At 45.9% G+C, this 22,495-nt stretch overlaps 1 protein-coding gene across 1 annotated transcript in view; it reads right to left on the reverse strand.

Moving 5' to 3' along the window:
* Positions 1-990: 990 nt before the first annotated feature.
* LOC120979156 (parapinopsin-like) overlaps positions 991-22,495 on the reverse strand; it is a 35,560-nt gene continuing 14,055 nt past the window's right edge. Inside the window, exons 3-4 of the mRNA XM_040407717.1 lie at positions 4,187-4,429; positions 991-1,125 (exon numbers count right to left, since the gene is read on the reverse strand). Coding sequence (XP_040263651.1) covers positions 991-1,125; positions 4,187-4,429 — 378 coding nt within the window. The remainder of the gene's footprint in view (positions 1,126-4,186; positions 4,430-22,495) is intronic.

A 22,495-nucleotide genomic window follows, 5' to 3' on the forward strand; every position in this document is an offset into this window, starting at 1 on the left:
AGGAAATGTTCTATCTTTTTGCGGAACGGAAGTACGTGACGAAACCCCACGGAAGCACTCCGTAGGGTTCCGTTCCGTGCTTCCGTTCCGCATCTCCGGATTTGCGGACCCATTCAAGTGAATGGGTCCGCATCCGTGATGCGGAATGCCCACGGAACGGCACCCGTGTATTGCGGATTCGCAAATGCGGTCCGCAATACGGCAACGGGAAGCACACGTTCGTGTGCATGGGGCCTGAGGTAGGAGTCAAGGACATTAGGACAAACATACTTTTTTCAGATTTTTTATTATCAGGAGTAGCGTGAATATGAAGTTTTTTTTTTCCTGCCAGGAGCCGAACTTGGAAAAAGTTCATATGCTCACTACTCCTGATAATAAAAGATCCACAAAAGGTATGTTTGTCCTGCTCTCCCCAACCCTTACCTAGTGCTGTCAGCAGTTTGACATGGTCAGAACTGCTGACAGACTCCCTTTGATAACTTCATTGAAATGGAGGGCAGGATCTTTACTGCCTCTCCTCCTCGCTAAGTAGGATTTAAGCTCATCCATTAAATCCAACTGGTATATTCCGCGTATTTCTGTACCCATTCAAGTCTATGGGTTTGTGAAAACCACAGACAGCACAGGGTTCCATCCATGTCCAGTCTGTTTTTCAGGAACCGTTGCAGAGGACGCTCTAGAAATCACCTTTTCGGCGGAACATGCATATGGCCACTTTATGTTTTTTCATGCACATGAAATACGGATGACGTGCGGAGAGCAGAAAACGGACACATGGAACTAAGACGGATGCAACATGGACATTGTCGCATATGGAAATTGGACACAGATGTAGGAATAAGGCCTAATGGGGGTTCCTAAAAGTTGGCCCTACACGTAAAAAATGATGGGGTATAATAAGCAGCCTAACGGGATGTTCGTTACATAATACGTGCATATGTCACATAGGGTATTGACCATTGATTTCTACAACTCTGCGTATGAAAAGTATCAAGCAGGAGACACTTGGTTTTTCCTGGAATTGGAGCTGGTCGAGTTAGCGGACTTGGTTTCTGCGGACACAGATGGCTCGATGGCCCAGGGGTTCCTACCACAGCATAGGAAAGGTATCACGCACTCCTGGAACTGCAAGGACAAGTGGACATAAGACAATTAGCAAGGAGAATAAGAGCTAGGTCCACATCTAGCTTTTGTTCTCCTGACCCTGACATTTTCATATAACTCTACATTCCTTCCATTCCTCTATTGCTCCTCCTGGAAATACATAAATAAGTTGTTACTTTTAACCCTTGTCAACAAGGTGTGTCCCTATACAGTCTAACGTTGTCAGCACTGACTGGTCAGTGGTAGAACATGTAGGCACCTAGCCTGCTGACAAGGTGAAAACAGATATTGGGTGCATACTAATCATGCCCACCCCCAGAAGATGGGGGGTATTGAGTGCCCTGGTTGGTCCTCAGACCCAAAGAAACCCCAAAGCTATTGATTTATGTTCATCAGCTCTCTAGGATGAAACTGGACCAACATGGACTGTAGATAATGGGGTTTTCAAATTGACTGCAGGTAAAAGCCGTTTCATTATTAAAGGGGTTAGGCCATAATTGATGTAAGCAATGAAAATCCAGTATGATATAGTACACGTCATTCTCTAACAAAGCTAGAACCAGCCCGGTACCTCACATGAATCCAGAGCTCTCCCCATTCATTGCTCCTACTGTTCTGCTAGATTTTTTTTTCAGGAAGGCAGCTCAGGGAGTGTGTCCTTTCTGCTGTAGTTGTGGGGTGGGGCTGCGTGTATTTGCTCAGGGTGTGTGTCCTTTCTGCTGTAGTTCGGAGGGGCTGCATGTATTTCCTCAGGGGGTGTGTCCTTTCTGTTGTAGTTCGGGGGGGTGCATGTATTTACTCAGGGTGTGTGTCCTTTCAGCTGTAGTTCGGGGAGGGGGGGGGGGCTGCGTGTATTTGCTCAGGAGGTGTTTCCTTTCTGCTGTAGTTTAGGGGGGAGGGGTACTGCGTGTATTTGCTCAGGAGGTGTGTCCTTTCTGCTGTAGTTCGGGGAGGGGGGGTTGCGTGTATTTGCTCAGGGAGTGTGTCCTTTCTGCTGTAGTTCGGGGGGGGGGGGCTGCGTGTATTTGCTCAGGCAGGGTGTGTGCCCTTTCTGTTGTAGTTCGGGGGGGGGGGGGGCTGCGTGTATTTGCTCAGGGAGTGTGTCCTTTCTGCAGTAGTTCGGGGGGGGGGCACTGCGTGTATTTGCTCAGGGAGTGTGTCCTTTCTGCAGTAGTTCGGGGGGGGGGGGGGCTGCGTGTATTTGCTCAGGCAGGGTGTGTGCCCTTTCTGTTGTAGTTCGGGGGGGGGGGGGGCTGCGTGTATTTGCTCAGGGTGTGTGTCCTTTCTGCAGTAGTTCGGGGGGGGGGGGCACTGCGTGTATTTGCTCAGGGAGTGTGTCCTTTCTGCTGTAGTTCGGGGGGGGGGGGTCGCTGCGTGTATTTGCTCAGGGAGTGTGTCCTTTCTGCTGTAGTTGGGGGGGCTGTGTGTATTTGCTCAGGGGGTGTGTCCTTTCTGTTGTAGTTCAGGGGGGGTGCATGTATTTACTCAGGGTGTGTGTCCTTTCAGCTGTATTCGGGGAGGGGGGGGCTGCGTGTATTTGCTCAGGAGGTGTGTCCTTTCTGCTGTAGTTCGGGGGGGGGTTGCGTGTATTTGCTCAGGCAGGGTGTGTGTCCTTTCTGTTGTAGTTCGGGGGGGAGGGGCTACATGTATTTGCTCAGGGTGTGTGTCCTTTCTGCTGTAGTTCGGGGGGGGGGGGGCTGCGTGTATTTGCTCAGGGAGTGTGTCCTTTCTGCTGTAGTTTGGGGGGGCTGTGTGTATTTGCTAAGGGTGTGTGTCCTTTCTGCTGTAGTTTGGGGGGGGCTGTGTGTATTTGCTAAGGGTGTGTGTCCTTTCTGCTGTAGTTTGGGGGGAAAGGCTGCGTGTATTTGCTAAGGGGGTGTGTCCTTTCTGCTGTAGTTCGGGGGGAAATGCTGCGTGTATTTGCTCAGGGTGTGTGTCCTTTCTGCTGTAGTTTTGGGGGGGGGTGCTGCGTGTATTTGCTCAGAGGGGGTGTCCTTTCTGCTGTAGTTCGGGGGGGCTGTGTGTATTTGCTCAGGGTGTGTGTCCTTTCTGCTGTAGTTTGGGAAGGGGGGGGCTGCGTGTATTTGCTCAGGAGGTGTATCCTTTCTGCTGTAGTTCAGGGGGGAGGGGGGCTGCGTGTATTTTCTCAGGGGGCGTGTCCTTTCTGCTGCAGCTCTTTTCCTGTAACTGTCACAGCTTCTAACAGAAGATAAGGCTGGTGACAGTTCAAGATTTAAACGTGCGACCACCTCATTGAGGTGGTCAAAAAAATTAAGGAAAAGAACAAACAGCAGGTGGCGCTATACAGGTAGGTGATTTGGAATAGTTAGTGGCTATACTAAAACTTTAATTGCATGCAAATACAAAGGTATGGGTTGAAAAATGTAAAATGTTTTTCATGGCTCAACCCCTTGGAGTTGTCCTATCTGTAGATCCACAGGATAGGCTATAAATGTCTAAAGGAATGGGTGCAAGAGGTGAGACCCACAACGTTTCGCTCCTCCAGGAGTAGACAGGTGGCCGCACATGTGCAACCTACTCCATTGGCTTCTATGAAACTTGCAAAAATAGCCAAGCGCGATGGATTGACAGCTACTGTCCAGGGGCGTAGCTATAGGGGGTGCAGTGGTGGCAGTCACTACAGGGCCCAAGAGCCTGAGGGGGCCCCAAAGACCCTTGTGCCGCATAAGAAGACACCGTAATTATAGAAAGTACATGCTGGTCAACTTACACCTCTGGCTGGAGGGAAGGGGTTAGCTCAAGAATTTGGCATGGGGGAGGGTGGGCCGTTTCAATTTTTGCCTCAGGCAGCACTAAGGCTATGTGCTTCCCTGCCCCTGGCCACAAAGCCCTGTGGGAAGGGGGGCCCAAGCTGAACTCTTGCACCAGGGCCCATGAGCGTTTAGCTACGCCCCTGCTACTGTCAAATGGTTGGTTACAATCGTGCATTTTTCATTTTGTACCAATTTGCAAAAAATCCAACATAGGATTTTCAATACAGTCAATGGCAGAGCTGTGAAGCTGACCCCCGAATAAGACCAATGACAATAATTTAACCTACTAATCCCGATGAGACTCTTACCTGCTTGTTCATAAATATGTATATAATTGGATTATAGACAGTGCTGGTTTTGGTCAGGTACATCGGTATGGTGGCTATTACTGGGTCAATATACATGCCAGGATTTGCCACAACCATCATAGCGAAGACTGCATATGGGAGCCAGCATATGAGAAATGCCATAATCATCATTAGGACCATGCGCGACACTTGGACCTCAGCTTTGCTGGTAGTTCCTCCTTCTGCTACCCCTAGTTTGGCCACCTAAAGGGAAATGCAGAATATATATATTTTACTGATACAAAACAGTTACATTGCATATATCATTGATATATACTGCAGCAATGATCGAGAGGGCGTTACGTAAACGGGTACTGACAAGCTTGATGGTTGATTAAACTTGTTATTGGGGTTGTACGGGACTAGTTGGTATCAATAAAAAAAGTCTTCCTTTACTAAAGTGCAGAATGGAAGTAGTAGTACATCCAACAGAAGCAAGGCACAGTTCCAAAGCATATACACACACTACACACAGTGCAATCGTTCGCCAATAGCGGCCTATAAACAGTGACAATAATGGAGGTTGCATGCAATGAGGTTTTTGTTGAATATTTCTGCAGTTCACTCTCACAGCAGTAAAGCCTCTGTGCCATAAACGTGCACAATACCTGCTGTCTGACTCCAATGCACGGCCTTGAGGGTCCAAGACCTTCTAATTTCCTTTTCTCTGGAGCACCTTGATGGTAATAATGCTTCCTTGGCTGGAGAAGTCTCACAGATGGGGATTCTCTCAACTTGGGCCCAGCTCTGAGGAGCTTGCACATATAGGTCTTTACTGTAGCACAGCTAGAACTCAACTGTACTGACTCTAACTAACCAGGGGGCAGACCCAGATCCATCTCCTGGTAACGTAATACAGTGAGTATATCTGTAAAGAATAAATCTAGGCAACTGGACTTACTGTAGATTTCTTGAAAACGTTTCACTCGTTCTTCCAACGAGCTTTCTCAATTCTGAGTGACTGTACAAGAATTCTCTGGGAATAAATATGTAACTGAATCAACATCTGGTAATTATACCCAGCATGGGGTCAGAGGTCATTATACCCACATATTTATTCCCAGAGAATTCTTGTACAGTCACTCAGAATTGAGAAAGCTCGTTGGAAGAACGAGTGAAACGTTTTCAAGAAATCTACAGTAAGTCCAGTTGATTTATTCTTTACAGATATACCATGACCTGGATAAATGAGAACCTTCACAGACACAATACATCACAACATTTAACTCAATAAAATAACATTATAGCAATTAACCCATTGCAGTAACCCCACTGGGGTAATGCACCAGGTTGTCTAGGCTTGCAGGTCAGCCCCATTTCAAGTGAAGAAAGGTGGCTATAGTACTAAACAGATTCATCCTATTGGTTGAGGGCTCTGCTAAGAAGATGTCCAAAGACAGTTTAGGTGCCTAAAATCTGAGGTTCAGGAGATTATTAGGTGAAATGTCGTCCCAAACATTGAAATGTTTCCAACATTTATTGCCACTTTTGCCTATTTGTTGTTCCTTGTCCACGTACAGATGTGTCCTTTTTTACCTTTCTTCTTGGCTCTAGATATCGCAAGATGAGTAACACTAAAGTTTATCTTTTCAAAGCTGGTCTTCTTGCAAAACTCATCATGGTATATCTCAAGCCAAGAGTTAAGGAGGCTACATCTATACAGGCTCATGTGCCATCTGAAGACCATTCCTCAACATTTTTATTGCTGGGCTACACAAAGGAGAATTAAAATTGGGTGGAGATAAGAAGCTGAGGTGTAACTAAGAAAAGCTGGGCCGCATATTTATTTTACACACTTATATAGCGCTTTATAGATATTCTACAGCGCTTTACAGACATTAGCATCAAGCTGTCCCCAATGGGGCTCACAATCTAAGTTCCCTATCAGTATGTCTTTGAGATGTGGGAGGAAACCGACGTAAACACGGGGAGAACATACAAACTCCATGCAGATGTTGTCCTTGGTCACATTCGAACCTAGAACGCCAGCGCTGCAAGGCACCAGTGCTAACCACTGAGCAATTTTTTTAATGGGCTCCCTTACATCAACCTCCCGCAACACTCTATATAAAATCCCCCACTTACTTACTTACTTAGTAATTAAACCCCCTTAGTGCCCCCACACCATAAAATGCCCTACACAGTAGTTATGCCCCCTTAGTGCCCCCACACAGTAAAATGGCCCTTTATTCCCCCAACACAGTAGTCATGCCACCTTAGTGCCCCCACAAAATTGCTATGCTACCTTAGTGCCCCCACTCATTAGTTGCCCCCTTTGTGCCACCACACAGTAATTATGGTCCCTTAGTGCCCCCACACAATAAAGTGCCCCGTTAGTGCCCTCACACATAGTTTTGCTCCCTCACAGCAGTGCTTCCCCTTAATGCCCCACACAGTAGAATGCCCTGTTAGTTATAGCCCCTTAGTGCCTCCATACAGTAGAATGTTCTGTTAGTGCCCCCACTGTCACCACCAGACATCTGTGAAGCTCTGACAGACGTTCTTGAGAACCTCCTGCTTGAGGTTCTTTTGTTTTGCTTTCGTTTTGTCATCTCGTTTCCCTCTCTCAGGTGTCATCTAGTTGCACTGATTGCATCCCTTTAAATCCCCTCCCATACTGCATCACTTTACAGTTTATACAACTTCCTGGAGTGTGCTGATGCTAGAAGCTGTTACTGCATCATCCACAAGATAAGTCTGTTTCTTTATTCCTGTTTTCCTGTTTGCTTGATCTTAGGTGACCCTGACTCCCTCCGTATTAAGTGTAGGGAGCCGGTGGTCGTGTCCCCTCACTATTATAGGATGTTCAGGTGTCATACAGTCGAGGAACGAGGGTATGCAATTATCTACCATAGAGATTTTTGCATAGGCTGAGCAGTAAGGGAGAGAGCTAGGGCTTTTACAGGGTTTACCATTTGGTTCCTTAGTTTTGGGATCAAGTCAGTCGGATCTTCATTTGTGTCTTCTAGTTTTCTGTAACACCTTCCGTGACACCCACACAGTAGTTATGCCCCCTTAGTGCCCCCAGACAATAGAATGCCCTGTTAGTGCCCCCCACACAGTAGTTATTTCCCCTTAGTGCCCCCACACAGTAGTTATGCTCCCTCACATTACTGCTCCCCTTTAGTGCCCCCACTCAATAGAATGCCCTGTTAGTGCCCCCCACACAGTAGTTATTTCCCCTTAGTGCCCCAACACAGTAGTTATGCTCCCTCACATTACTGCTCCCCTTTAGTGCCCCCACACAATAGAATGCCCTGTTAATGCCTCCCACACAGTAGTTATGCCCCCTTAGTGCCCCAACACAGTAGTTATGCTCCCTCATAGTAGTGCCCCTTACATTAGTGAAGCCTCTGTGATGTAAAGGCGCTCAGTGCCTGCTGAGTCGGAGAGCAGACAGGACGAGGACAGGCCGAGACCTGTGCACTTTTCTACACAGCCCGGCGCCTGCTGGGCAAAGCACAGGCCGGTGAATGAGCCCTGGGCCCTAATGGGCGTCAGACATCTAATATGTCCCAGGTCTCGTCTGTCAGTGCACACACAGTGATCATTATTAATGTGTGTTTGTACTGACAGACGAGGCCTGGGCCTAACGTCCAGGGTCCACCTGCCATTCCGGGCCTCTCTGCCCCTGGTCCAAGCACATTTTATTATCTATGGCGGATTTAGTTCTTCATTTAAAAACTACAATAGAGCTCAACATTTCACTTTATTTGAGGACTTCAGTAGAATGGAATATCTCTTCATAATTCAGGATGGAGGCCAAAAATGAATCCTCTCCATATTTTGGGGAAAACATGAAGGAAACTATTAAAGGGGTATTCCAGTAAAGTAACTTAATTTGTCAAAAAACTGCATTAAGGCTGCAAGCTGTGACCCAACCAGAACCCATACCTATACATATAACCAGAGCTTCATTTTACCTTGCAATCCAATTGTCTATGATCTGTGTGGGCCTGCAACACACTGAGAGCATCATGGCGCCTGATCTTCCCAAAGACTACAATCCCCACAATCCCTAGCTTTCCTACTGTGAGTTTATGCTTGTTCATGAGTGTTGCTGTTTATTGATTGGCTGCCTGATATACCGCCCAGTCACGTCCCCTCTACCCAGTAATCGCCAGCACACTGACACGACATTTAGCTAGAGAACTGATTGCAACCCACTGAGCATGCTCGACCTAACAAAGGCTCAGAACTAAAGGTCGATGCCATGGTCATTTATGAGGAAACTGTCACGGGACGCCGAGGCGCTCTCTCTCCTCTCGTTTCTGTGCAGGAGCGAGGACGCGCACAGCATCCTCGTCTCCTAGGTGATAGGGGGCGGGACGGTCCGGCCGCGCACGTCTCCTCTGTGCGGCCGGCGTCCTCAGTTCCCCCAGCAACCTGGGGAGGTCCAAAATATACAACCTATTCTGTAACGTCCATCACAAAATAGCTAAAAAGAGAAATGAAACGACAGCGTCTTAAAAAGCAGATATTAAATGTATTACGTTCCACACCATAGAACATTTACATATTTTAGTTCCAGCTGCAATTAATGGTCTTAGAGTAATTACCTCCTCTCAGTTGTCATTCGTTCACATGGAGTTTCCTTTAGTGAAGCTGGATGATTGGATTAGATCAGAAGAATTTTTTAGTTTCGCAGTTATGTTTTACCTCGGGGAACATTTAAATAGAAGCCGTTTTAACAAGTGTAACCCTGATAGCGTCCCCCTGGCGCCGGCTAAGTGCTTCCATAACACAGACGTGTATAAAATCAGCGACCGTTCATTTACATTTCTGAAGGAGACATGGATTAATGTGCCTTTTATGGGAAAACTGGATAAATGTTCAGCTATGAGATTCCAAATCATGGCAATATAAAAACACTGGGATGGTAATTAAAATGGCGCATTTGCAATTTAAAGTAATTTATTAAAGTCACCACGTCGCTGAAAACAATGAGCATTTTTCGCTCCTTCGTCTTAATTTTGTTTGTATTGCTCCCATAGCGGTAACGACATACATAAAACACAACTTTTCCCAACCTTAATGTGTTTCACAGCTGCAGTATATTTGAGATGGATGGAAATGACATCTTTGTAATATTCACCGGGCTGGCAGTGGCCTAGGGTGCAATGCAGGTAGGGGGCAAAATATGGGCACTCTTGTTATTATTATTTTCTATTTTATATAAAAATATATTAAAGGGGGAGTTTTGGATAGGTCAGGCATACCCAACCTGCGGTGCTCCAGCTGTTGCAAAACTACAGCTCCCAGCATGCCCGGATAGCCTACAGCTATTAGGGCATGCTGGGAGTTCTAGTTTTGCAAGAGCTGGAGGGCCACAGGTTGAGCATCCCTGGGATAGGTCATTTATTTCAGATTGGTCGGAGTCCAACTCCAAGCAACCCCCGCTGAGCTGCTGTTTGAAGAGGCTGAAGCGCTCTAATTTATTAGAATTTCTAAAATAGTTCGGCTCTACGTGCAGTACCCCAGTGGGGCACTGCAAAAGGTTAATTACTGCTGAAAGAGTTACTTCAAAATTACCAAGTTACATACTGTGAGGTATGCGTAAAGCAGTTATTTTTCTATGTATTGTATAAACCCAATGGCAAATGTATAGGCAGTTACATGGTTAACATTGGTTCACTGGTTAGTTTTCCAGGATGATAGACCAAAGTCCGCCCCCTGGTTAAGGAGTCTAGTCTGAGGAAAGCTGCAGGAAGGACGTGAGAGAGTCTCTGCGGACCAGGCATCCAGTTCACAGAACCTTATCTCCGAGGCTTCACCTGCCTAAGAAACAACTTCAACACCAGAGCACTGCTGAGAGCAGATAAGCCATCTTGGAAGGTTTAACACCATATTAAGGCCATGCGTGATAATGTCAGTGAGGTACGGCTCGTTTATGGTAAGGGGCTTTGCTGAAGGTGAGGGAATATTGCTCAAGCACCTGCCACACTTTGATATGGATTGTCCATCCAGATCTTAAATCTCAGGAACTGCAGAACCAGATAGCATGCCAATAGTTATTTGGAGTGACTGCAAAGTGTGTTTAGCGAGAGAGAGACTGGGAGTACTACAACTACCACCCTTGTTGCTCTAGTCACTGCATGGCCTCAGGGTGAGCCACAGGGGGAGATTGTCACTGTGAGTACTACTACCACCATCATAATGATTCCTCTCATTGTCGCATCCCATGCATGCTGCTGCATTGATATTACTTGTAAAATGGGTTGTCTCACCATAAGAACTCCTATACAAATATTTGAATTAGGGAATATGGGCCTCATAGAAGGGATTCCCCAATTTGGACCTTTACGTACCAGAATAGAGAGTCTGTCCTCTAATTTGAATATTACAAAGTAAGCCTCGAAGGGCATAACTCCAATAAACCACTTCCCAACATCCACCATACATATACGGTGGATGTCAGGTCTTCAGGAGCTAAGTGGGTACCATAGCTGCTAAGTGCGTGCCATTTGTAAATGGACTTTTAACCCATCAGATGCCGTGGTCAATTGTGACCAAGAGCTCCCAGTGACCAAACAGCTTCCCCATGACAAGATCTCAGGAGCCATTCATTTGCTATGGCAGCCTGTCATAGCAAAGTTCCTATCAAGCCCTACCTGTGGCAGGACTTGATAGGAATGTAGTGATTCCTTATAGGCTGCAATGGTAGATCATTGCAGTCTATGGGATAAGCGATCAAACGATCACATGTTAAAGTCCCTTAGGGGGACTAATAACAAATGTGGAAAAGAAAAAAAAAAGTTTTTAAAAATATTTAGGAAAACCCAAAAGATGTAAAAATTGAAATCGCCCCTCTTTCGCCATTTTACGAAGAAAAAAAAAATAAACCATGAAAAAATTAATATAATTGGTATCGCTGCAAAACGCCTGTACTATTAAAATATAAAAGTATTTATCCTGTACGGTGAATGCCGTAATGGAAAAAAAAATCTAAATGGATGACTCTCAGTTTTCTGGTCAAACTCAATTCACCTTTAAAAAAAATTTGAATAAAAAGTGATCATAAAGTCACCCCAAAATGGCATTAATGAAATAAAATACAGATCACCCTGCAAAAAATGAGCCTCCGTAGATGTAAATATAAAAAAGTAATGACTATGACGACGCAAAGAAATTAGTATTAAAACACGAGCAAAACTATAAAAATGAGGTATCGCTGTAATGAGACTGAACCATACTGGTCATTGGTAATGCTGTAAAAGCAAAACCCATAAAACAATGGTGGACTTTCCAATTCCACTCCATGTAATTTTCAGCTGTTAGAAAATACAACTTGTCTCGCAACAAACAAACCCTCATAAGACCAGGGGCGGACTGGGAACTTAAAGTGGCCCTGAAAAAAAAAATGCTAAAAGTGGCCCCGTTTTGCAGTTGGGTCCAAATTGATCGAAGGCAGGGCCAGCAATCCCATATTGTGGCACATTATACCACCCCAACGAAGCCAAATACGGCCAGCAGCACAAAATACATTACATCCCCAAAAACTTACACTGGTCGGCCATGAGGAGGGCCCAGGCAGCCCCCTGGGCATCGGCCCACCGGGAAATTTCCCTGTAAGGTCTGTGGCCAATCTGCCCCTGCATATGACTATCCGAACGAGCTGTGAGCTGTGTGCCAATGCATGGTGCCCCTGTGCGGTAATAATCCTTGTGCACAGCATCTTCATAATACGGCATGAATAGTTTGTAAATAAAATCAGAAGCACCTGGCGGTAAAGTGTGGCTCTATGCAATTATATGGGCACCATATTATGGATCCATACAATAGAGATCCACAACCTTAACATGTGAATGAATCCTTGCAACTAGTGTTGATCGAGCACCAAAGTGCTTGGGTGTTCGGGTTGAATACCTCGGGATGCTCGGATGCTCTACCGAGCACCCGAGCACAATGGAAGTCAATGGGAGAACCCGAGCATTAAACCAGGTACCCCCTGCTCTGAAGAGGGAGGGTGTCTGGTTCATAGGAAAAAGTCAGAAATTGATGGAAACACCACTGAAATGGTTCTGGAACAGCATGGGGAGGATGTCTGGATGCATCTTAGACTCCCAGGTCGCTGCTGGGAAAGATGTTGTCCGAGTAGTACTCCACTTTTACAGACTGACAATAATCTGCACCAAACCGAAGATAAAATTGATTTTAGAGGAAAAATTGTTAGGAAACATTCTTTCCTGTACATTTACTTGTATATAAAGTGCAAGTGCTGCCAAAAATTACAAGGAAGAGGCACTCCGATACAACCTGTATATCACATAAAGGAGGGCCTCATTCATATTGTGGTACAATTGTTCAGGTAGTGGGACTCCTACACTCATAAAGCCTTTGCACTAAGGGCTGCCAAAAATTACAAGGAACCGGCACTACAATACACCCTTTATTACACATAAAGGAGAGCATCATACACACCCTTGAAAAATGATGATTGCTGGCCTGCTGGTGACTAGTGTTGAGCGTGAATATTCGAAAAGCAAATTTTTATTGCAAATATCGGCACTTCGAGAATTCGCGAATATTTAGAATATAGTGCTATATATTCGTAATGACGAATATTAGTTTTTTTTGGTTTGTTTTTAACACAGTACCCATCAGGTGATCATCCCTCCCTTCTTCTAACTTGTGAGCCAATGAGAAGGCTGCAGTGTCTTTGTCTGAGCTTAGCAACATCCCTAGCAACCAATAGGAAAGTTGCATACCCCTTACTATATAAGAACCAACCCAGCAGCCATTTTCTAAAGTTTATTGCGGTTATGAAAGAGACAGCAGTGACATTGCTGTGCTCTGTGCTTTATGTTACTACATTAGACAGTTAACTTATAAATATAATTCTGATAGTTAGGAGGAGATAGTCAGTGTAGGTTAGATTGATCTATAGTGTAGCAGATATTGCCAGAAATTCGCAAGCGCGAACATATTGGAACACTCTACGGTGGATATAAAAAGTCCACACACCCCTGTTAAAATGTCAGGTTTCTGTGCTGTAAAAAAATGAGACGAAGATAAATAATTTTAGAACTTTTTCCACCTTTAATGTGATCTATAAACTGTAACACTCAATTTAAAAACAAACTGAAATCTTTTAGGTGGAGGGAAGAAAACAAAGAAAACTAAAATAATATGGTTGCATAAGTGTGCACACCCTCTTATAACTGGGGATGTAGCTGTGTTCAGAATTAAGCAATCACATTCAAAATACTGTTAAATAGGAGTTAGCATACACCGGCCATCATTTAAAGTGCCTCTGATTAACCCCAAATAAAGTTCAGCTGCTCTAGTTGGTCTTTCCTGAAATTTTCTTAGTCACATCCCACAGCAGAAGCCACGGTCCACAGAGAGCTTCCAAAGCATCAGAGGGATCTCATTGTTAGAAGGTATCAGTCAGGAGAAGGGTACAAAAGAATTTCCAAGGCATTAGATATACCATGGAACACAGTGAAGACAGTTATAATCAAGTGGAGAAAATATGGCACAACAGTGACATTACCAAGAACTGGACGTCCCTCCAAAATTGATGAAAAGACGAGAAGAAAACTGGTCTGGAAGGCGACCAAGAGTCTTACAGCAACATTAAAGGAGCTGCAGGAATATCTGGCAAGTACTGACTGTGTGGTACATGTGACAACAATCTCCCGTATTCTTCATATGTCTGGGCTATGGGGTAGAGTGGCAAGATGAAAGCCTTTTCTTACGAAGAAAAACATCCAAGCCAGGCTAAGATTTGCAAAAACACACCTGAAGTCTCCCAAAAGCATGTGGGAAAAGGTGTTATGGTCTGATAAAACCAGGGTTGAACTTTTTGGCCATAATTCCAAAAGATATGTTTGGTGCAAAAACAACACTGCACATCACCAAAAGAACACCATACCCACAGTGAAGCATGGTGGTGGCAGCATCATGCCAAGGGGCTGTTGTTCTTCAGCTGGAACTGGGGCCTTAAGCTAGAGGGAATTATTAACAGTTCCAAATACCAGTCAATATTGGCACAAAACCTTCAGGCTTCTGCTAGAAAGCTGAACATGAAGAGGAACGTCATCTTTCAGCATGACAACGACCCAAAGCATACATCAAAATCAACAAAGGAATGGCTTCACCAGAAGAAGATTAAAGTTTTGGAATGGCTCAGCCAGAGCCCAGACCTGAATCCGATTGAAAATCTGTGGGGTGATCTGAAGAGGGCTGTGCACAGGAGATGCCCTCGCAATCTGACCGATTTGGAGTGTTTTTGCAAAGAAGAGTGGGCAAATCTTGTCAAGTCAAAATGTGCCATGCTGATAGACTCATACCCAAAAAGACTGAGTGATATAATCAAATCAAAAGGTGCTTCAACAAAGTATTAGTTTAAGGGTGTGCACACTTATGCAACCATATTATTTTATTTTTATAGTTTTTCTTCCCTCTACCTAGAAGATTTCAGTTTGTTTTTCAATTGAGTGGTACAGTTTATAGGTCACATTTAAGGTGGAAAAAGTTCTGAAATGATTTATCTTATACATCACAGAAACCTGACATTTTAACAGGGATGTGTAGACTTTTTTTATCCACTGTATCTGCATATAAAGCTATTCTAATGTTCTGCCGTGCCAACCATTTTTTCCAGTCTCAGAAAACTTATACCAGCTTGAAAAATGTTGCTTAAGTGACCCACACCTGTATTTCGCACGCATTATGCGAATATTACATTGCCGATTTTCACAATCAAGAATAAAATCTCGAATTCGTGAATATATGACGAATATTCTACAAAATATTTGCAAAATGTCGCGAATTCGAATATTGCCCCTACCGCTCATCACTACTGGTGACCCTGAAAAACATTAGGAGCAAGGGCCTGCTGGTGACCCTCTACAACATTACAGGCGAGGGCCTGCTGCTGAGCTGACCATCTAAAACATTAGGGACGAGTTCCTGCTGCTGATCTGAGCATCAAAAAAATTATGGGCGAGTGCCTGCTGCTTAGCTAACCATTGAAAAAATTATGGGCGAGGGCCTGCTGGTGAGCTAACCCTATAAAACATTATGGTTGAGGGCCTGCTGGTGAGCTGACCCTCAAAAACATTATATGTGAAGGCCTGCTGGTGAGCTGACTCTCTAAAATATTGTAGGTGAGGGCCTGCTGGTGAGCTGACCCTGTAAAACATTATGGTTGAGGGCCTGCTGGTGAGCTGACCCTCAAAAACATTATATGCGAGGGCCTGCAGGTGAGCTAACCCTCTATAAGATTGTAGGTGAGGGCCTGCTGGTGAGCTGACCCTCTAAAACATTACATGCGAGGGCCTGCAGGTGAGCTGACCCTCTAAAAGATTGTAGGTGAAGGCCTGCTGGTGAGATGACCCTCTAAAACATTATATGCGAGGACCTGCAGGTGAGCTGACCCTCTAAAAGATTGTAGATGAGGGCCTGCTGGTGAGCTGACCCAGTAAAATATTTTTGTTGAGGGCCTGCTGGTGAGCTGACCCTCAAAAACATTATATGTGAGGGCCTTCTGGTGATCTGACCCTCTAAAACATTATATGCGAGGGCCTGCAGGTGAGCTGACCCTCTAAAAGATTGTAGGTAAGGGCCTGCTGGTGAGCTGGCTCTCTAAAAGATTGTAGGTGGGGCCTGCTGGTGAGCTGACCCTCTAAAACATTATATGCGAGGGCCTGCAGGCAAGCTGACCATCTAAAAGATTGTAGGTGAAGGCCTGCTGGCGCGCTGACCCTGTAAAGCATTATGGTTGAGTTCCTGCTGGTGAGCTGACCCTCTAAAATATTATATGCGAGGGCCTGCAGGTAAGCTAACCCTCTAAAAAATTGTAGGTGAGGGCCTGCTGGTGAACTGACCCTCTAAAGCATTACATGCGAGGGCCTGCAGGTGAGCTGGCCCTCTAAAAGATTGTAGGTGAGGGCCTGCTGGTGAGCTGACCCTCTAAAACATTACATGCGAGGTCCTAAAGATAAGCTGGCCCTCTACAACATTAAGAGCGAGGGCAGACTAATATGCATGTTGGTATGATGGAAGAGGAGGAGGAGGACGAGAAAAAGAAGATTGAACCATATACCCTTTTTTGTGATGGAAGGGGTGCATGGGAATACAGTGTATTCAGTACATTATACAAAAAAACATTTAAAGTACCTTTATGTTCAGCCTCTTTCCTCTGGTGGAGTAGAGAAGTCAGGGGCAATCCAGGCCTTGTTCATTTTTATAAGAGTCAACATGTCAGCATTTTCAGTTGACAGGCGGATGCGCTTATCAGTTATTATGCCCCCAGTACTAAATACCCTGTCATGCCCCACTCTGACGATGTGCAGAGGTCAGCCAGGATTGCAGCACGAGTCTAGTATTTGTTTTGATGCTGTGCTGGATCTGCCTCGCATCAGGTGCACTGGGTGGAGTCATTAGTTTAAATGGTCTCCAGCTAAGTGCTCTGAGCGGATTATACTGTTCTTTATGGTCTGGGATGTTTGGAGGGAAGGTTGGCTGTTTGTTCCTGCTCTCAGCAGATAAGTGTCTTTTCGTTTGGTTGTTTATGTCATCTATCCCATCAAGGTTCTGTGCGAGCAGGCTGCTGCTTTCTCCCCACTTCACCATCTCAGGGAGTTCAGGGTTCTGTTAGTATAGGCTGGAGGACACAGCAAATCTACCTTCAAGGTTTGTCTGTGGGCTGAGCATTGCAGGGAAAGAGGTCAGGGATAAACTAGGAGGTGACCCTTCCCCTGTCTCTCGTCCAGAGCCTGGTTGGTGTGTTATCTGTTAAACTGTGCACGTCCGCCGTAACATACCCGCTCTGACAAAACGCTGGCGGCAGGGCAGGCCAGCACCTCCAAGGCGTAGAGTGCCAGTTTGTGCCACGTGTCCAGCTTGGACACCCAGTAGTTTTAAGGCACAGAGGGATCATTGAGGACAATGACACGGTCTACTACGTACTCCTTCACCATCTTCCCAAATTTTTCCCTCCTTGTGACAGTAGGCTACGCATCAGGGGGAGGGTGCTGGCGGGGTGTCATGAAACTGTCCCAGGCTTTGGAGAGTGTTGCCCTTCCTCTTTTGGAACTTCTGTGTGTTCCCCTTGTCTCCCCTCCTCGGTTGGCCAAGAAACTACGTACTCTGCCGCCAGCGTTGTCAGCTGGAAATTTTTGGAGCAATTTTTCCACGAGGACCTTATGGTATTGCACAATTTTGCTCGTCCTCTCCACCACAGGAATGAGAGATGAGAAGTTCTCTTTGTAGTGGGGGTCAAGAAGGGTGAACAACCAGTAATCGTGTTGTCCAAAATGTGTAAAATGAGTGGGTCACGGGAAAGGCAACCTAACATAAAGTCAGCCATGTGTGCAAGAATCCCAACAGGAAAGACTTAGCTGTCATCATTAGGAGGATGACTCTCAATCTCCTTATCCTCTTCCTCCTCTTCTGCCCATCCACGCTGAACAGATGGAATTAAACTTCCATGGGTACTACCCTCTGTAGTGGAGGCAACCGTCTCCTGATCCTCCTCCTACTCCTCCTCCTCCTCATCATTCAACTTGCGCTGAGAAGACGAACTGAGGGTGCTCTGGCTATCACCCTGTGTAATGTCTTCCCCCATTTCCACCTCTTCCACATGCAAAGAGTTGTCCTTAATTGTGAGCAGCGAGCGTTTGAGTAGACACAGAAGTAGGATGGTGACGCTGATAATAGCGTTATCGCCGCTCACCATCTGTATTGATTCCTCAAAGTTTCTTAAAACCTCACAGAGGTCAGACATCCATGCCCACTTCTCCCTTGTGAGGAGCAGAAGCTGACTGGAAAGGCGACGGCCATGTTGCAGCTGGTATTCCACTACTGCCCTCTGCTGCTCACAAACCCTGGCCAACATGTGGAACGTCAAGTTCCAACGCATGCTCACGTCGCGTAACAGTCGGTGAGCTGGAAATTGTAAGCGCTGCAGCGTTGACAGACCGGTGGAAGCTGTCGATGACTTGGAAATGGGCACACACGCGGCACACCTTCACCAGTAGCTCAGGCAAATTGGGGTTGATTTTGAGAAGCAACTGAACCACTAAGTTGAAGACGTGGGCTAGGCATGGGATGTGTGTGAGCTTGCTGAGCTCCAAAGCCGCCACCAAGTTACAGTCATTATCAGACACAACCATGCCTGGTTCTAGGTTGAGTGGCGAGAGCCACAGCTCAGTCTGGTCTCTTATCCCCTGCCACAGCTCTGCGACGGTGTGCTGGTTGTCACCTAAGCAGATCAGCTTAAGCACGTCCTGTTGACGCTTCCCCACTGCAGTGCTACACTGCTTCCAGCTACCGACTGATGGCTGGATGGCTGACTGGTGCTGCAAGAGGATAATTCTGAGGTGGAAGTGGAGGCAGAGGAGGAGAAGTGGAGGTTGGAGCCACTAACGTAGGTGGTGGCGGAAACCCTGATGGAAGTAGGGCCCACAATACTTGGCATCAGTAGCACCTGTGCCATCCCAGGGTACAACCCGCTCCCAGCCTCCACAACGTTCATCCAGTGTGCCGTCAGGGAAATCTAGCGTCCCTGGCCGGAAGCACTTGTCCATGTGTCAGTAGTTAAGTGAATCTTCCCAGTAACTGCGTTGGTCAGGGCACGGGTGATGTTACGGGACACATGCTGGTGTAAGGCGGGCACGGCACACCGTGAAAAATAGTGGCGGCTGGGGACTGCGTAACGAGGGACGGCCGCCGACATCAGGCTGCAGAAGGGCTCAGTGTCCACAAGCCTAAATGGCAACATTTCCAGGACCAGTAATTTGGAAAGTTGCGCATTTAGTGCTACGGCCTGTGGGTGGGTGGCTGGGTATTTGCGCTTGCGTTCAAATGCTTGGGGTAATGACATTTGTAGGTTGCGCTGGGACATGGAAGTGGATGTGGTCGCTAATGGTGCTTGCGAAGGTCAAGGTGCAGGGCGGGAGGCATCTGGACCTGGGCCTTCGACAGGGGATTGGCCAGCACATAACACAGGAGAAGAGGAGGCAGTGGTGTGACCCGCAGACACAGATTGTGGACCCAGGCGTTCGGGCCACCTATTACGGTGCGTCGATGCCATGCTGGTGGTGGTGAGGTTGCTAGTGTTCACGCCCCTGCTCATTTTCGTATGGCACAGGTTGCAAATTACAATTCTTTTGTCGTCCACACTTTCCTCAAAAAAGCGCCAGACTGCGGAACACCTACCTCTTGGCAAGGGAGATTTCCGCAAGGGTGTGCTTCGGGGAACAGTTGCGGGCCTGTTTGGTGTGGCCCGCCTTCTCCCTTTTGCAACCCCACTGCCTTTCTACAGCCTGTTGGGGTGCTTCGGATCCCTCCCCCTCTGTACTGCTGTCCTCGCTCGGCTTGCCACCTTCCCAGGTTGGGTCAGTGACTTCATCGTCCACCACCTCCTCTTCCACTTCCTCACTCTGCTCATCCTCCTGACTTGTTGACCTAACAACAACCTCAGTTATTGACAACTGTGTCTCATCCTCATCATCAACCTCTTGACACACTAATTACCGTTGACTTATCGGCAACTGTGTCTCATCATCATCATCCACCTCGTGAAACACTAATTGCCATTCCCCACCGTCATCTTCTTGTGACTGTGGATGCTCAAGAGTTTGGGAACCAGGGCACAAGATCTCATGTCCCTCTTCAATCGGCCTTGTCGAGAGGCCCAAATGAAGGAAAGGCGCTGAAAATAGCTCCTCGGAATATCCGAGTGTGGGATCACTTGTTTGGCAAGACTCTCCATGGTGGGAGGAAGGAGGATCAGGGTGAGGATTGTGTTGACCAGACTCTTGGCTACTGAGACTGGACTTGGTGGAAGACAGGGTGGTGCTTAACCCACTGGAAGCATTATCTGCTGCAATCCAACTGATCACCTGGTCGCACTGGTCTGACTTTGTGAGCGTTGTCCTGCTCTACCCTGCAAACTGGGACATGAAGCTAGGTATCGTGAATGAGTGTGTTTCTTGTGCTCTGGCAGCAGGCACAGTTTCAGTGCACCCAGGGCCACGGCCTCTGCGTGCACCATCAGCATCACGGCCACTTCCCTGTCCCTTACTGCTCGCCTTCTTCATATTAAATGTTATATATGCTTGAAAGTATGTCACACGTACAGTAGCGTAGGATTTGTAAGTGAATGCGCAAAAAAATAAAAAAAGGTATTTGGGATGTGGAAACGTCACACAGGAGAAATACCGCAGATAAGGTTGCTGATGTCAGCAGCGGCTAATATAAAATAACAGGGAATGTCACAGGTATTTTGGATGTGGAAACGTTACACAGGAGATGTAACCCAAGTAATGTCACTGTCCGCAGCGTACACCGTCTACGGAAAAAGTACACTGGATGTCACAGATAATTTTGGGATGCGTACACGTTACACAGGAGATGTAGCGCAGATAATGTCGCTGTCTGCAGCGGCCTAACTGTTGCTGATGTCAGCAGCGGCTAATATAAAATTACAGGGAATGTCACAGGTATTTTGAATGTGCACACGTTATACAGGAGATGTAGCGCAGTTAATGTCACTATCCGCAGTGGACACCGTCTACGAAAAAAGTACACTGGATGACATTTATATTTTTTGGATGTGCACACTTTACACTGGAGATGTAGCGCACATAATGTCGCTGTCTGCAGCGGCTTAACTATTGCACGCTATTTAGCGCAGGTTGCGCTAAAAATATATATTGCTGCAGCCACACACCGCAATAGTCCTTAAACAAGTTTTTAAACTTCCCCCCCAAAAAATTTCACTCCCTACACTATCTTTCCCTTCTTCAGCACAGCTCTCCCTGAGACGAACACGCGTCATCGGGTGCTATATAGCACCCAATGACGCGTTCCGGCCAGCCAATCACTGTAATGCCAGTAACCAACATGGCTACGGCATTTCAGTGAGGGCAGTACTTAGCTGCACGTTTATTGGCTGTCTAGCAGCCAACAAACGTGCAGGGAGGAGACTTGAGCATTGCGCTCGAGCACATGCGGTATTCGGCTGAATATCGCCATGTGCCGATCATCTCGATGCTCGAGCCGAACTAGTGTTCGGCCGAGCATGCTCGATCAACACTACTTACAACAATCTCAATAGAGGTTTAATAGTAAATATACCAGTCAGGAGAGGACTGTATACTGTGTCATGTAGTACGTGGCAGTATATCCAGCCTGTATACCACTTTGCCGCACTTCTGTAATAAAGAAAGTTTCATTGTTGAGATTATTTCCACTTATTGTACAAATTTCATAAGTGAAAATTAAACTGGAATTGCAAAGACAGAGACAAGGCCCCAATTCTCGCTCTGTTATCTTCATGTGGTAATTATTACCTTTCATATCCTTTCAACTCGTTACCCATGTTCTGTCAGGCTTTTTTCTGTCACACTTCAGCCATTATGGTAATTTTATTTTCCATCTTTCTTGTTCTTTTTCTTAAATCTTCCAACTGATTTAACTCCTCCACAGCCAGTATACTGCAAAGACACCTCCCTAAGCTGAGCTGATATGGGAGTGCCCAAAGGGGGTTGTCGTTGCACCCCCCACCTTGGTGTCTGATGGGCCCTAGTACAGGTCTTGCATTTGGGGCCTGGAGTATCATTCAATTATTGTCTGTTGTAAAGAGTAAGATTAGGGCTACACATCGACTTTGGTGGTGACACGTTAAATCGCAGCATAGCGCTGTCCGCATATCAACTCCTGAAGGTAAATGAGGTCACTACCCTAAAGTTACTGTACGGTATATCCAATCAGGGCAGTCTTATATGAATTAGACACAATTATTATCGGCTTTAAAGGGGTATTCCAGTTTAGTTCTACATCCTTTAACCCCCCCACCAACAGTCACATTAAAATTGTAATAACCCTTACGGAAATGTCACTTTTTTATTGTAAATTTTTAATTTATATGTGAAGTAAATCTAGTTGGCTCACAACTCAGGGGGCACAAGTGACCCCTTAGTGACGTGACTAATTGTAGCCTTAAAAAACAGTCACATTTTTCTACCTCTCTGTCCCAGCAGTGATTGCTTTTTAATTATTTCTTTAATTTAGCTTGAATTTTGCAAGAGAAGTTGTATTTTTTTTTTTTTTTACAAACCATTAGTTGTACATATAGTGTATTACATAACAAAACACCAATTCAAAAGCGCACATTTGATATTACACAAAAATGTATTAGTAGAACAAATCATACAACAAACAACATATCACAAAATAAAATAAATAGTAGCAATGCGCCCCCTAGAGGAAGCAAGGCAAGGTTGGTTTGTTCACTCCTGGCCTCTGGTCTGTATT

The sequence above is a fragment of the Bufo bufo genome, chromosome 9 (genome assembly GCF_905171765.1).
Source record: "Bufo bufo chromosome 9, aBufBuf1.1, whole genome shotgun sequence".
Taxonomy (NCBI): Eukaryota; Metazoa; Chordata; class Amphibia; order Anura; family Bufonidae; genus Bufo; species Bufo bufo.